The sequence below is a fragment of the Mandrillus leucophaeus genome, unplaced genomic scaffold (assembly GCF_000951045.1).
Source record: "Mandrillus leucophaeus isolate KB7577 unplaced genomic scaffold, Mleu.le_1.0 Scaffold747, whole genome shotgun sequence".
NCBI lineage: Eukaryota > Metazoa > Chordata > Mammalia > Primates > Cercopithecidae > Mandrillus > Mandrillus leucophaeus.
Genome location: NW_012108108.1, coordinates 949,960 through 965,226, shown reverse-complemented (window position 1 = coordinate 965,226; position 15,267 = coordinate 949,960). Strand labels below are relative to the sequence as shown.

The 15,267-nt window shown below is 40.0% G+C and overlaps 1 protein-coding gene across 1 annotated transcript in view; it reads left to right on the top strand.

Moving 5' to 3' along the window:
- Positions 1-494: 494 nt before the first annotated feature.
- EFCAB3 (EF-hand calcium binding domain 3) overlaps positions 495-15,267 on the top strand; it is a 49,894-nt gene continuing 35,121 nt past the window's right edge. The window contains exons 1-4 of the mRNA XM_011966128.1: positions 495-599; positions 4,098-4,151; positions 8,578-8,628; positions 13,201-13,291. Of these exons, the coding sequence (XP_011821518.1) occupies positions 566-599; positions 4,098-4,151; positions 8,578-8,628; positions 13,201-13,291 (230 nt within the window). The 5' untranslated portion in view covers positions 495-565. The remainder of the gene's footprint in view (positions 600-4,097; positions 4,152-8,577; positions 8,629-13,200; positions 13,292-15,267) is intronic.

Here is a 15,267-nt window from a genome sequence, read left to right as displayed (position 1 = left end):
GTTTAATGGGATAACATGTTAAAATGCTAACTGTAAAGATTATATGGCAACTTGGAAACATGTTTATGAAGGAATAATTTTAGGTTGGAAAAGCAAAATATGGAATTGTACATAATTAGATTTCCACATTGTAAAAGTACAGTCTTATTGCCAAGACCAAAATGGAATGTCAAAAACTAAAAATGGTTCCTGTGTTAGAGTGATGGAATTCTATCTTTCCCCTGTTACATTAATCTGTAATGTTGTTACATAAAACTAAGTCTCTATATGTATTTTAATTTGTTGTGGATTTTGCAACAACCCACCAGTCAATTCCTAACCCCTGGTTACTTTCTTCTTCGTAGCCACTTTCTGATTCTTTCAATCAGAATTAAAGATTTTTGTTTCTGACTCTTGTATTCTGAATGATAATGTATATAAGCACAGATAGTGTTCTTTGTCCTTTGCAAATAATTCTGTAATATTTCTACAATTCATTTCTCACCCTTTCTAAGGTGAGGTGATTGATGTCCAGAACTTAGACAACTTTCTAGTAAGCGAAGGGATTGAGCTCACGGAAGAAGAAATGAAGGAATTGATGCCTCATTTGAAATTTAATGGTGAGGTGTTTGTTTTATAATTACGTTGCCCTTTTAGAAGTGTATTTTTGGGCTGGGCATGATGACTCACACCTGTCATCCCAGCACTTTGAGAAGCCGAGGCATGTGGATCACCTCAGGTCAGGAGTTCGAGACCAGCCTGACCAATACAGTGAAACCTCATCTCTACTAAAAATACAAAAAATTAACTGGGTGTGGTGGCAGGCATCTGTAATCCCGGCTACTCAGGAGGTTGAGGCAAGAGAATTGCTTGAACCCAGGATGGGAGGTTGCAGTCAGCTGAGATTGTGCCATTGCACTCCAGCCTGAGCAACAAGAGCAAAACTCCATCTCAAAAAAAAAACAAAAAGAAGTGTATTTTTGTTGTCCTGTACATAACATCCTCAGAAATTATCCTTATCTTTGTAACACCTAGAACATAGCTTCCCAAACTTAAATGTGCATATGAATCACTTGGTCATCTTGTTAAAATGCAGATTTGGGGGCCAGACATGGTGGCTCACACCTATACTTCCAGTGCTTTGGAAGGCTGAGGCAGGAGGATCTCTTGAGGCCAAAAGCTCAATATCAGTCTGGACAACAGACTGAAACCCTGTCTCTACAAAAAAAAATTTAAAAATTAGCCAGGTGTGATGGCACATGCCTATAGTCCTAGCTAATTGGGAGGCTGAGGCAGAACAATCACTTGAGCCCAGGAGTTCGAGATTGCAATGAGCTATGATTGCATCACTGCATTCCAGCCTGGGCAACAGGGCAAGACCCTGTCTCCTTAAAAAAAGAAAAAAAGAAGAAGAAAAGAAGATTTCCATTCAAGAATAGGGTAGAGCCTGAGATTCTGCATTTCTAACAAACTCTCAGATGATGCCAACGATGCTGGTGCACAAGCCACCTTTTGCCTATCAAAGACCTATCAAGTGATCGTCACGCCATGAAGAAAAGACATGATATGTTAAGATTGTGCCTGACTTGCTGGGCGTGGTGGCTTACGCCTGTAATCCCAGCACTTTGGGAGGCTGAGGCGGGTAGATCACCTGAGGTCAGGAGTTCGAGACCAGCCTGACCAACATGGTGAAACCCCGTCTCTACTAAAAATTAAAAAATTAGCCGGGCATGGTGGCATATGCCTGTAATCCCAGCTACTCAGGAGGCTGAGGCAGGAGACTCTCTTGAACCCGGGAGGTGGAGGTTGCAGTGAGCCAAGATCGCACCTGTGCACTCCAGCCTAGTGACAGAGTAAGACTCCGTCTCCAAAAAAAAAAGATTGTGCCTGACTTTCGTTTCTTAAATCACAAATACAACCAATATGCTAAGTTGTGCCTGAGGGTATGATTCCATCCTGAAAAATAAGGAAAAATATTACAGCAAGTAAAACTAGAAAACAAAAATGAGTATTAGGAAGAGATACACAGGGGAAGGAAGGGGAATTTGGGGTTGGTTGATTTGTTTATTGAAATTTTATTATTGTTTATTGAGTCTATTTACATGGCTTACTCACTGGCCCTTGTGCTATATAAATACTTTTTTATTTCTACCACTTCTTTTTTGTTCTGATACCCCAAAAAAAAGATGTTCTAAGTGCATCAGAGGATAGCATTTCTTACTATAATGCTTCAGTGATGTTGTCAGAGAGTTTCTATTCAGCTCTGGCCTTGAATTTAAAAGAGTATATTGATTTGTTCAACCAGCAAATACTTATTGGTCACTGAATATGTCAGGCCCTATACTAGGTACTAGGAATACAAGGATGAAGAAAGGAGACATACTTCATTTTCTCTATGAAGCCCATCTGAAAGTAGGAGATGAGACACTGAATCATTAGGTTTCTCAAATCATGGTTTTATAGCAATAAATTTGAACCTATCCATTGCAAACATATCTCCATGTTCTGTTCTCTCTAGGTTTTCATTTCTTCCTTTTAGCCTATGTCTTCTTCCTCTCTTCTCTTCAGTTGAAGAGATTTTGCTTTTTGTTTTTGGGACAGGGTCTGGCTCTGTCACCCAGGCTGAAGTGCAGTGGCATGATATCAGCTCCTGGGCTCAACCTTGCAACCTCTGTCTCCTGGGTTCAAGATGTCCTCCTACCTCAGCCTCCCAAGAAGCTGAGACTACAGGCACACAACACCACGCCCACCTAATTTTTGTATTTTTTGTAGAGACAGGGTACCACCATGTTGCCCAGGCTGGTCTCCAACTCCTGGGCTCAAGTGATACACCTGCCTCAGCCTCCCAAAGTGCTGGAATTACAGGCATGAGCTACCGCGCCCGGCCAGTTGAAAAGATTCTTTACAACCCTTCTAAATCCACTACTCTTGACCTCCTCTAGTCTCTCTTCAAAAATTACTTCTTAAATAATTCCTTGCCAACATATTCAGTTTCATTTATCTCTCTGTATCCTGCTTCTAAAAAGGCAGATTGCCTTCAGATCAATCTTTACATAACAGTGATCAAAAGCCTTCATGACTCCTTGCTATGTTCCCAAAAAAGTCCAAACAAAACCCACTGCAACATAGCCCCCATGTACTTCTCAGCTCTCTCCTCTACTACTTCCAACATGTCATGCTCCAAACCAACTGAACTACCCACAGTTCCCTCAAAATACCTTGTTCCTTCTTACTTTTGTCCCTTTGATTAATACAATTTTCAAAAGCACAGAAAAGATGAACTGCTTTTTAAAAAGTAGAGATAGGGCCAGGCACAGTGGCTCAACTGTATCCCAGAACTTTGGGAGGCTGAAGTGGGTGGATTGCTTGAGACCAGGAGTTTGAGATCAGCCTGGCCAACGTGGTAAAACCCCATCTCACTAAAAATAAAAAAATTAGCTGGGCATGATGGCACATGCCTGTGATCCCAGCTACTTGGGAGTCTGAGGCATGAGAATCACTTTAACCCAGGAGGCAGAGGTTGCACTGAGCCAAGATCATGCCACTGCACTCCAGCCTGGGTGACAGAGTGAGACCCTGCCTCAAAAAAAAAAAAAAAAGTAGAAATAGATGTCTCTTTCAAAGACTCATCCTTGCCAGGCACGGTGGCTCACACCTGTTATCCCAACACTTTGGGAGGCCAAGGTGTGACGATCACTTGAGTCCAGGAGTTCAAGACCAGCCTGGGCAACATAGGGAGACCCCCATCTCTACAAAAAAAAAAAAAAAATGTTTAATGAGCTGGGTGTGGTGGCACACACCTGCAGTCCCAGCTGCTCGGGAGGCTGAGGTGGGAGGATCGCTAGAGCCAGGGAGGTCAAGGTTGCAATGAGCCATAATCACGCCACTGCACTCCAGCCTGAAGGACAGAGCCAGACAGAGCCAAAACATAAGTTCGTCTTTTTTTTCCATCATATTCACCTGACAGAAAAATGAATCCAAATTCCAAAGCAAACCAATGTCTCTAGTTCTTCTAACTCATGGAAGAATTTCAGCCTACTATGTTGTTTTTAATAATTTCACAACTTTTATGAATTTTTATGTGACTGCCTCTGTATCTAAACCAAAATGTTTTACAGGAAATGGAAAGATTAATGTTAAGTCAATAATGGAGGGCCTGAAGAAGTTTAAACGTAAGTGAAAATTTATGATACGATATAAAATTGTAATCTGATGCTATATGTGTATTTTTATCTGTGTTTTCTTGGTTATAAAAGTAATATGTGTTCATTATAGAAAATTTCTATATTTAGCAAACGACAAGATGAAAAAAGGAAATTTTAATAATTCTTATTTCTGTCCTCCAATGATAATCCATACTTTTATCACCACAAATTTTTTCCTTATGCGTACATAATTTCTGTGCATTTTTATCCATGTCCAATATATTTACATTCCATTTTCTTACTCATATTAAAATCTTACTTGTTTATAAATATAGCTAAGCTGGGCACGGTGGCTCATGCTTGTAATCCCAGCACTTTGGGAGGCCAAGGCAGGCGGGTCACCTGAGGTCAGGGGTTCAAGACCAGCCTGACTAACATGGTGAAACCTCATTTCTACTAAAAATACAAAAATTAACCAGGTGTCATGTTGTGCGCCTGTAGTCCCAACTACTTGGGAGGCTGAGGCAGGAGAATCGCTTGAACCTGGAAGGCGGAGGTTGCAGTGAGCTGAGATTATGCCATTACACTCCAGCCTGGGTGACAGAGAGAGACTCTATCTCAAAAAATAAATAAATAAATATAGCTAATAATCTAAAGTTCCTTTCTGGATGCCTCTGAAATTTAATACATAATCTCAGTACTTTTTGCTTGTAGGCCCCTTATATTTAATTATTTCTAAAATAATTTTCTTATTGTGAAAATGTCGTGTTCCATGCTTACACAGAAAAGAATGAATGGGAGATTTGAACATTATGCTGTGAAATTGATCAACAGAGGCAAGGTAAAACTTGTCTCTGCCCTCTTCCCACACACGTACAACCTCAATTTTGAATTCATTTTTAAGTAATTTTGGTTTGTTCTCTGCATCTACATTCCTAACAAGTGTGACAAAAAAGAAATTTGCTGTGTCTCTGCAAGCCTGACTGTGTTTCAAAAAAGGAGGATGTTGCAGGGCATGGTGGCTCACTTCTGTAATCCCAGCACTTTGGGAGGCCAAGACAGGCAGATTGCTTGAGGCCAGGAGTTGGAGAGCAGCCTGGACAACATGGCAAAACCCCATCTCTACACAAAATTACAAAAATTAGCCATGTGTGGTGGCATACACCTGTAGTTCCAGCTACTTGGGAGGGTGAGGTGGGAGAAATGCTTGAGCCCAGGAGGTCGAAGCTGCAGTGACCTGTGATTGCCCCACTGCACTCCAGCCTGGATGATAGAGTGAGATCTTGTCTGTAAACAGAAAAAAAAAAAAAAGGAGGATGTAAGAATAAGGTATGTTATGCAAGTATCCACAAAATGAATTTTAATAAAAAAATAAATTTAAATTCTAGGTACCCATGCCTAACATTTCCAAATTAGTCCTGTTGTATTTTATTTGTAAAAGAAAAATATATATACCTTTTAATAAGTCCAGTCTATCCCATCTATTGCTGCTTTTGTTGCTGGTACTGGAAAATTTTCAGGAATGTTCATCTGGTAGTTTTTATCCCCAGCATTTAAAATCATGTTACCAGTTGGAGATACTGGAAACCATCTCCCATGGCCATGTATAAGTTCTGTGTTCACCAATAAGTATTTTTTGAGCACCCAGACACTGTTCAAGAAAGTTTAGCAGTGAACAAAAGATAAAGCAAGGTTCCCGCTCTCACAAAAGCTTAGTTTTTGAGTACATAGTATATGCTCAATAAATATTTGTTGGTTACCTGATAGAGGTTCTAGTCTCCCGCTTTCAGATAATTGAAGATGCACTAACCAAAACGGCTATATCAACGTCATTCTTAAGATAATCCCTCCTATCTGGGCAACTCAGAACAAACAGTTCTGTAAAACTAACAACCCCAGGTAACACAGGCAAGTCACCCATATCAGAATTAGCTGTTAACCATTTATAAAGCCAGAAAGGCACAACACTACAGATCTCTTTGCTTACTTTTCTATCATTCTTCTTTCTCCTCTTCCACTTTTTCTTTTTTTCTCTTTTATTATCTTCTCCATATCTCTAAAAATATATTTTTTTCTTTTGCTCCAACTTCCCCTTGTTTTTCTAGTGTTATTCTTTCTTTTTCTTCCAGTCTCTTTATCAAACATATACATTTCGCATGGCTACCCAGCTCGCCCACATGCTTTCTTGACTTCATAAGCCCCAATCCACTTGCTGCCACTGAAATATATTTTATTCTGTGAAGTCTGCAGTGCCTTAGAGAAAATTTAGATGTTTAAAGTATGTTTCATATTTTTAGAAATTTCAAATACTGGTTTCTATTTCAAAGATTCACTCAATAATACTCCATTTTCACTTATAAAGTTTTCTTTGGCTGGGCACGGTGGCTCACGCCTGTAATCTCAGCACTTTGGGAGGCCGAGGCAGGTGGATCACTTGAGGTCAGGGATTAGAGACCAATCTGGCCAACATAGTGAAACCCTGGATCTACAAAAATACAAAAATTAGCCAGACTTGGTGGCACACTCCCAGCTACTTGGGAGGCTGAGACAGGAGAATTGCTTGAACCTGGGAGGCAGAGGCTCCAGTGAGCCAAGATTGCACCACTGCACTCAAGCGTGGGTGGCAGAGTGAGACTCTGTCTAAAAAAAAAAAAAAAAAATTCTTTCATATAAGTATTAAGGGACAAATTTTTTTTTTTTTTTTTTTTGAGACGGAGTCTCGCTCTGTCGCCCAGGCTGGAGTGCAGTGGCCGGATCTCAGCTCACTGCAAGCTCCGCCTCCTGGATTTACGCTATTCTCCTGCCTCAGCCTCCCAAGTAGCTGGGACTACAGGCGCCTGCCACCTCGCCCGGCTAGTTTTTTGTATTTTTTAGTAGAGACGGGGTTTCACCGTGTTAGCCAGGATGGTCTCGATCTCCTGACCTCGTGATCCGCCCGTCTTGGCCTCCCAAAGTGCTGGGATTACAGGCTTGAGCCACCGCGCCCGGCCAAATTTTATTTCTTAATGCCATATTGACACATTTGCCTTCAAATGTACTACTGTGATTTAAGTCTTCACACTCAAATTTCAGATGACAGACATAGGCATAATGGCAATGGCACTTTTCACACTTAAATAACTTTTTCTCCCATTTCCATTTCACTATTTCTACTTTCTAAAGAATAAAGGTGAATTTCAGTTACGTAAGCATGATAACATGGAAATAACATTTATATATGAACAACTTCAGGACCTGCTAAAATTTTTATTATTTGGTGGTGAACATTCAGAGCTTCACTCTGGCCTTCAGAGGCACTTGGGTTGTAAGGTTCCACGTGAGAATTTCTAAAACTGTACTTACTAGGAACACAGAGAAAGTCTAATATACATTTAGAAAAAAAAGTCGCCATATAAAAATAAAGTCTGCTTCTTGTCATCTTCTAAGTCACATTCTCAACCAGAATATTGCCGCATGCAGTGTCTAAGAATGGCATAGGGTGCCTCTAGCAAACTAATATTTAGAAAGGGCGAAGAGCCAAGCAATAGGGAGAGAGAGAATGACAGATCAGAGGCAGGGAAAGAAAAGATGCTTTATAGATGTAGGTTTTTCTGAATTCTACAGATTATGTGTTTTATATTAGAATTAATCCTTTCCCCATAGGAAAGATATTTCTTCTTTATATGTATTGCTTTCTGCATTATATATTACCTTATATGGCCTCTATAACCTAAAGGGATCACCAAACATTTTCCATGTTTCCATGTTTTCATCATCTGCCATGGACCTTTTTTTGATATTAAAATAATACATTGTTGGTTTATCTGGCCAGGCCAAACCAAACCAAATACAGGAAACTGAGTTATTATAGCCACACTTTTCTCCTGAGTATTAATCTCCTCACACTTAGAAAACAAAACTCCCCCACATTTTTAGAGGAAAGAAAAGAAAAAGAGTTAAATCTGTACTATTAAGGTTTTGTTGGTTGGTTGTTCTGCCCATAGAAAGGGGTGGGGTGAAGGAAGATTTTTCAGTTAGTTAATTATACCCACATATTTCATAGGATAATTCACTAGAAAGAAATATCTATCTCATTAAAAGGTATCTAATTAGTTAATACCTTCCTAAACAAAGCATTCATGAAAATGAAGTGGGTAACAGATCATCATCTTGCTCCTGAATCAACAGAATTTCAAAGTCATTTCACTTCTTTACATCCTAAAAGATGATAAATGAACAGTCTTGATTTCAATGATGACACTATAGTGCTTTTCAGTTTTTGCTTTTGGAGTGCAATACATTAAGGCACCAAAAGAAACAATATGAATGAGGATGGATATCCCATATAACCTTGACATTTTCTTAATTTTTTCACTCATCTGGGGAAAAAAAATAAGATAAATTATGCCCTCCTAGTCTACTTTCCATAACTTCAGAAATTTATGTAATTTTGATTCTTAATCTTGTCTTTAAGCAAAAGGAATGGCGACTCTGCATAAGCTGAAAACTGCAAATGATATTAAAGGTGAGTGTGAAAGCTGATGTGAAGCCATTGTAAAGATGGGGGCTTAACACTTTGACTTACATTTTTTAATACCATAGTTACTTTCCCTAATTGTCTTGTCAGTTTCTATCCTCCATCTACTTGTCCATAAGGTGAATGAACACCATTATCTCTCCAACTGTCTTTCTAAGTTCCTTATGCCTTTATGGTCCACACCACACTGAATCATATGTGATTATCATGTATTTTATATTCTTTTCTAATGCTCCATTTGTGATTTTTTTAATCTCTAAGAACACTGTAGCCTATTTGGTATCACAGCACAATTTACAAAGCAGGTGGTCCTGACTCTGCCATTAAAGAAATTAATTCAGTTCATTGGGCTTTAGTGTCCTTAGCAGTAAAATAAAATGAGTGAGGACCTGGAGCACTGGATCACACCTGTAATCCTAGAGCCTTGGGAGGCCAAGGCAGGAAGATCACTTGAAGCCAGGAGTATGAGTCCAGCCTGGGCAACTCAGCGAGACCCCTCTCTATAAAAAATTTTAAAATTAATCAGATATGGTGGTACTTGCCTACTGTAGTCCTAGCTACTCAGGAGGCTGAGTGGAAGGATCACTTGAGCCCAAGAATTGGAGGCTGCATTGAGCCATCACTGCACCACCGTACTTCAGCCTCGGCTAACAGAGAAAGAACTTGTCTCTATAAAAGAAAAATGAAGTGGGCATGGACACAGGAAGGGGAACATCACACACCAGGGCCTGTCAGGGGATTGGGGGGCTAGGGGAGAGATAGCATTAGGAAAAGTACCTCATGTAGATTATGGGTTGATGGGTACAGCAAACCACGATGGCATGTGTATACCTATGTAACAAACCTGCACATTCTGCACATGTATCCCAGAGCTTAAAGTATAATTTTAAAAGTGTGGTGGGTTGGGGGTAGAATTAGGTTGATGATCTACTAGTTATCTTTCAGCTTTAAAATTCTAGGACTAATTTCTGTGACTGAAAGGACATTATCAATAAAGTAAAAAGACAACCCACAGAATAGGGAAAAATACTTGTAAATTTTGTAATTGATAAGGATCTAGTCTCCAAAATATATAAAGAATGCTGTAACACAACAATAAAGCTTGGCGTGGTAGCTCACACCTGTAATCCCAGCACTTCGGGAGGCCAAGGAGATCACTGGGGGCCAGGATTTCAAGACCAGCCTGGGCAACATGGTGAAACCCCATTTCTACCAAAAATACAAAAAAATTAGCTGGGCATGGTGACCTGCACCTTGTAGTCCCAGCTACTGGGGAGGCTGAGGTGGAAGACTCACTTGAGCCTGGGAGGTCGAGGCTGCAGTAAACCATGATCCTGCTACTGCACTCAACCCTGGGCAACATAGTGAGACCTCACCAAAAAAAAAAACAAACAAACAAAAAAACATAAAAAATAAGTAGTGTTTAATATAGTGAGCTCTTGGTGAATAATTGTTGAATTAATTTATAAATTAAGCCTTCCCTTTCTTTCCTTGTTTGTTCCTGTCCAGAATGGGAGGCAGTGTACCAAGTATTAAAAGACTAGGTTAAAGTCAAATTATGCTCATAATGAACAAGTTCCCCTAAGCAGGAATAGGAAACCTCTAGAATTGCTGCAAGTGAAATGTGAAGTACTTTTGGGGGCCCAACTATGTAACTAGCTAAGCCTTGGGTGCCAGAGATATCTGTCCTTAGCCATAATAGACTAAAGACACCCCTAACTCTTGCACTAGAGGGTTTACAATGCCATGAGACATGTCAGATCATGAATACCTTGGTTTCTGCTTAAAACAATCTTTTCTGTATTTACTCTTTTGAAATCACTTTTCCCAATAATACTAAAGACTATAAGCCTATGAGAGTTTTTTTGCCCCTCTTCCTAGGCTTAAACAATTAATGAAATGTTTCTTAATCACCATTCAGTGAAGGCAGCTGAGTAAAATGTTTTAACTGAACAACTTTCAACTGACTGAAGACTTTTTTTTTTTTTTTTTTTTTTTTTTTTTGAGACAAGAGTCTCTCTCTATCACCCAGGCTAGAGTGCAGGGGCGTGATCTCAGTTCACCACAACCTCTGCCTGCTGAGTTCAAGCGATTCTTCTGCCTCAGCCTCCTGAGTAGCTGGGATTACAGGTGTGTGCCACCACACCCAGCTAATTTTTGTATTTTTAATAGAGATGGGGGTTTCATCATTTGGCCAGGCTGGTCTCGAACTCCTGACCTCAGGTGCTCTGCCCTCCTCAGCCCCCCAAAGTGCTGGGATCACAGGCATGAGCCACCAGGCCCAGCCTGATGAAGACATTAACATGAAAATATATTAACATAGAACTTGAAACAAAAATTCTCCCCCTTCCCTGAAATCCCAACAGTGTCAAAATGTTCAGATTTTATAAATCACAACCCCTCATATACACCAAGGGTGCTGAATGAACCACATTGAAAACACACTTGCTGTAAGGTTGGAAGGAGCTCCTGGGTCATTCTCTCCCTCAGCTTGAGCCTGAGCAGTGAATGAGGTCACAGTTGTGTGATGGAACAAACCCTTTATTGGATTCCTGATCTGACTGAAGCCCAGAAGTGGTAGGTAGCACGGCTTAAAAGTAGGTAAATATCACGATTTTGTAGGATTCTATGCTAAGTCCTTTTTTAAAAATCTATAATCTATGAGAATTGAAGGTATTTTTTTAAAGTAATGATTATTTTGAGGCATGGGGATGATTTCACAGCACCTTTCAAGTGCCTGAATTGTTGAGCCATTCCGGAGTTCCCAGCTCTGTGGTAGGTTTTCAGATTTTGAGGACTTGTAATTGATTTGTTTAGAAACAACTGCTTTCTGGGCTCTGAGGTGAAGACCTGGGAAAATGGATCAAATTCTAACCAAACATTCAGAGACCTTTTTTCCTCATGGTTGAATAGTATTCAATTATCCATTATTCCTAAGTCAGCAACCTAGTTTTCTTATCAGTGAGCTATCAAATACACTCTACATTTTGAAAAGATAGTTGGAAAGAAAAGAACAACAAAGGGGGAAGTCCTACCAACCCAGCTTCTGGTCCATAAGCCCTGTTTCTCAAACTATGCCAAGTGGAAAGGCGACGGTAATTCACGAGTTCCTTCCGCGGTCTAGGGTAGCAGAACTGCATTGTATTCCACCCCCATTCCTACTGTTAACCAAGACCAGTTGGGTTTTTCCTCCCTGACTCCGCCGAGGTTGCATGCATGGAGGCCTCGCCGCCGCCGCTGCGCTGCCGTAGACTCCGGCCCAGGTGCGCTAGGTCGCCTCCCACCTGCTAGCTGCCCTCGGGGGCAACCCCTCCCTCAGCGCCAAAGACATCAAGAGGATCCTGGGCAGCGTAGGCATCGAGGCGGACGACGACCAGCTCAACAAGGTTATCAGTGAGCTGAATGAAAAAAGCATTGAAGACGTCATTACCCAGGATATTGGCAAGGTTGCCAGTGTACCTGCCGGTGGGGCTGTGGCTGTCTCTGCTGCCCCAGGCACTGCAGCTCCTGCTGCTGGTTCCACCCCCGCTGCAGCAGAGGAGAAGAGGAGGAGGAGGAGGAGGTGTCCAAAGAGTCAGACAATGACATGGGATTTGGTCTCTTTTATTAAATTCCTGCTCCCCTGCAAATAAAGCCTTTTTACACATCTAAAAACAAAAACAAACCAAAAACAGTTGGTTCCCAAGAAGTGACAGGGCAGGGATGAGTCTCCCAAAAAGACACCCTGGGAAAAACTACTTACTACTAGGCAGGTATCTAAGATGTAAACAAGTAGGCAAATACATTTTATCCTTTGTCAATTATGACTTGAAATGCTCTACTGATTTCATAATTAAATAGCATCTTTAAATAACTTTTTCCAAATATTTCCAGAATGGTCATTATCTGTGTCACATGGCACCATTTGTATTATTTAAAGTGTACAACTAGATGATTTGGTATATGTATACATTGTTAAATAATCACCACAATCAGTCTAAGTAACATATTCATCACTTCACATAGCTACTGTGTGTGTGTGTGTGTGTGTGTGTGTGTAGTGAGAACACTTAGGCTCTAATCTCTTAGCAAGTTTCAGGTATACAGTACGGTATTATTACCTATAGTCACCATGCTGTTCATTAGATCTTCAGAATTTATTCATCTTCAAACTTGGTATCACTGACCAACATCTCCCCATATCTCCTTCCTCAACCACCATTCTACTCTCTGCTTCTATGACTTTGACTATTTTAGATTGCACATATTAGTTAGATCATATAGCAGTCTTTCTGTATCTGGTTTATTTCACTTGGCATTTATTTTTACATAGGATCAGAATGACACTAATTGAAGGGGGAGCAGCGACAAGCAACTTTGCTTGGAAATCTGGGAACAATGAAGGGGTGTTTCCATATGACCTTCCAACTTTATGTATACCTCTAAGTTGAGTTTGCATCTATTACCATTCCTTGAGGCCCTAGACTTTTCAAACTCCAGGCTTTGAGCTGAAAAAGTTGCAAAAGAATATAAAGAATTAATCTGTAAACTGATTTCTTAATTGTATATTCTGAATTCCAGACAGAGTCACTGGCCACATGGCAGTTTCAGAAATTAAACCAAAATTTAAGCTGAATCCTCTAACAAAGGTACCCATCTCCCACAGTAAAAGGTAAGTAATGAATATATTAAGGGTGATAAATGTATTGTGATAAAGAATTGTTAGTGCTACAGCTCTTTCAGAATTTTGTCTAGCAGGTTTTCCGATCTTTACCAGGAAGCCCTTTAAAAAAAGGAAATTATTAAGATTATTGGCCGGGCACAGTGGCCCACAAATCCCAGCACTTTGGGAGGCCGAGGTGAGTGGATCACGAAGTCAAGAGATCGAGACCATCCTGGTCAACATGGTGAAACCCTGTCTGTACTAAAAATACAAAAATTAGGTGTGGTGTCATGTGCCTGTGGTCCCAGCTACTCAAGAGGCTGAGGCAGGAGAATTGCTTGAACTTGGGGTACAGAGGTTGCAGTGAGCTGAGATCATGCCACTGCACTCCAGCCTGGTGACAGAGTGAGACTCCATCTCAGAAAAAAAAAAATTATTAATATATTAAATACTCATAAAGATTATGATGAAACAATTAAAATACTCTTCAAATATTTATTATATGGTAAGTTTAGTTATAAAACAAAACATTGGAATTGAAGAGAAAGATTTTTTATGAAAAGAAAAAGATATACATCTTTTTTGATAGGAAGAGCAGAATTCTCCCTCCTGTCCTCCCAAAGAAGAAGCTGTTTTTATGTTAGTATACAAAATACTCTAGGGGGCTCAAGGAGTTATAAGTTATACCTTGAGATATTTTGAGTGCCAGTTTAAAGAAGAAAAAATTTAGAAGATCATAAAGAAGACCTAAACCCATAACCAAGTCAAAGTGTAGAAAAAGGGTCTATATTTCAAATATAGCTGGTAAACAAAAGCTGGTAAATCAGCCATGACTGACCCTGGGCTAAAATTGGGAAGGGAGATTTGCCTGTGACATTAACAATAGCTTTTTCTCAGTCACCTAACAACAAATTTAAATAAGCAGCCACTAATGACCAAAACTGAGAGCCTGTTCTATATTTTATCAGATCATAAGAAGAATATTTCTTTCCTCTTTCACAATTATCCATTTACTTTCTATTTTGAGTGTATCTTTTCTAGTGTCCTTGACTCTGCAAGCTATCTTTTGAGGTAGTGAGTTCCTTGTCACTGAAAGTAGTTAAGCAAAAACTAGACAACACTACATGTAAAGGGAATTCCTACATTAGATGAGAGGTTGGATTAGGTTCATTCCAAATGTAAGGTTCTTCAGTCATTTGAAACTTTGTAAAATAAAGTCTTTCTCCAATGTTTGATCCAAGGTAAGGTTTGAAATTGTGCCATGAGTGTCTTTTTAAAGACAGGTAATAAGAACTTTACATTGCCTGGCCAGGCATGGTGGCTCACATCTGTAATCCCAGCACTTTGAGAGGCTGAGGTGGGTGGATCACTTGAGCCCAGGAATTTGAGACCAGCCTCTACCAAAAAAAGATACGAAAATTAGCTGGGTGTGGTGGTGCACACCTGTAGTCCCAGCTACTCCAGGGGCTGAAGTGGGAGGATTGCTTGAGCCCAGGAGGCAGAGCATAGGGTGAGCAAAGATTGCACCACTGCATTTCAGTCTGGGCAATAGAGCAAGACCCTGTCTCAAAAGGAAAAAAAAAAAAAAGATCTTTACACTGCCTTGAATTCTGCTTTCCTCGTGCTTCTTGAGAACATAGTATCTCCCTATCTACCGCATCTTTTACATCATGCAGAAGAAATTTGTTTATATTTAGAAATACAGATGGTCCCCAACTTAACAATGGTTCAACTTACCATTTTTTGACTTTATAGTGGTACAAAAGCAATACTCATCCAGTAGAAACTCAACTTCAAATACTCATATAACCATTCTGTTTTTCACTTTTAGTACAGCAGTCAATAAATTACATGAGGCATTCAACACTTCATTACAAAATAGGCTTTGTGCTGGATGATTTTGCCCACATGTAGGCTAATGTAAGTGTTCTGAGCACATTTAAGGTAGGCTCGGCTAAGCTATGTAGGTTAGGTGAATTAAATGC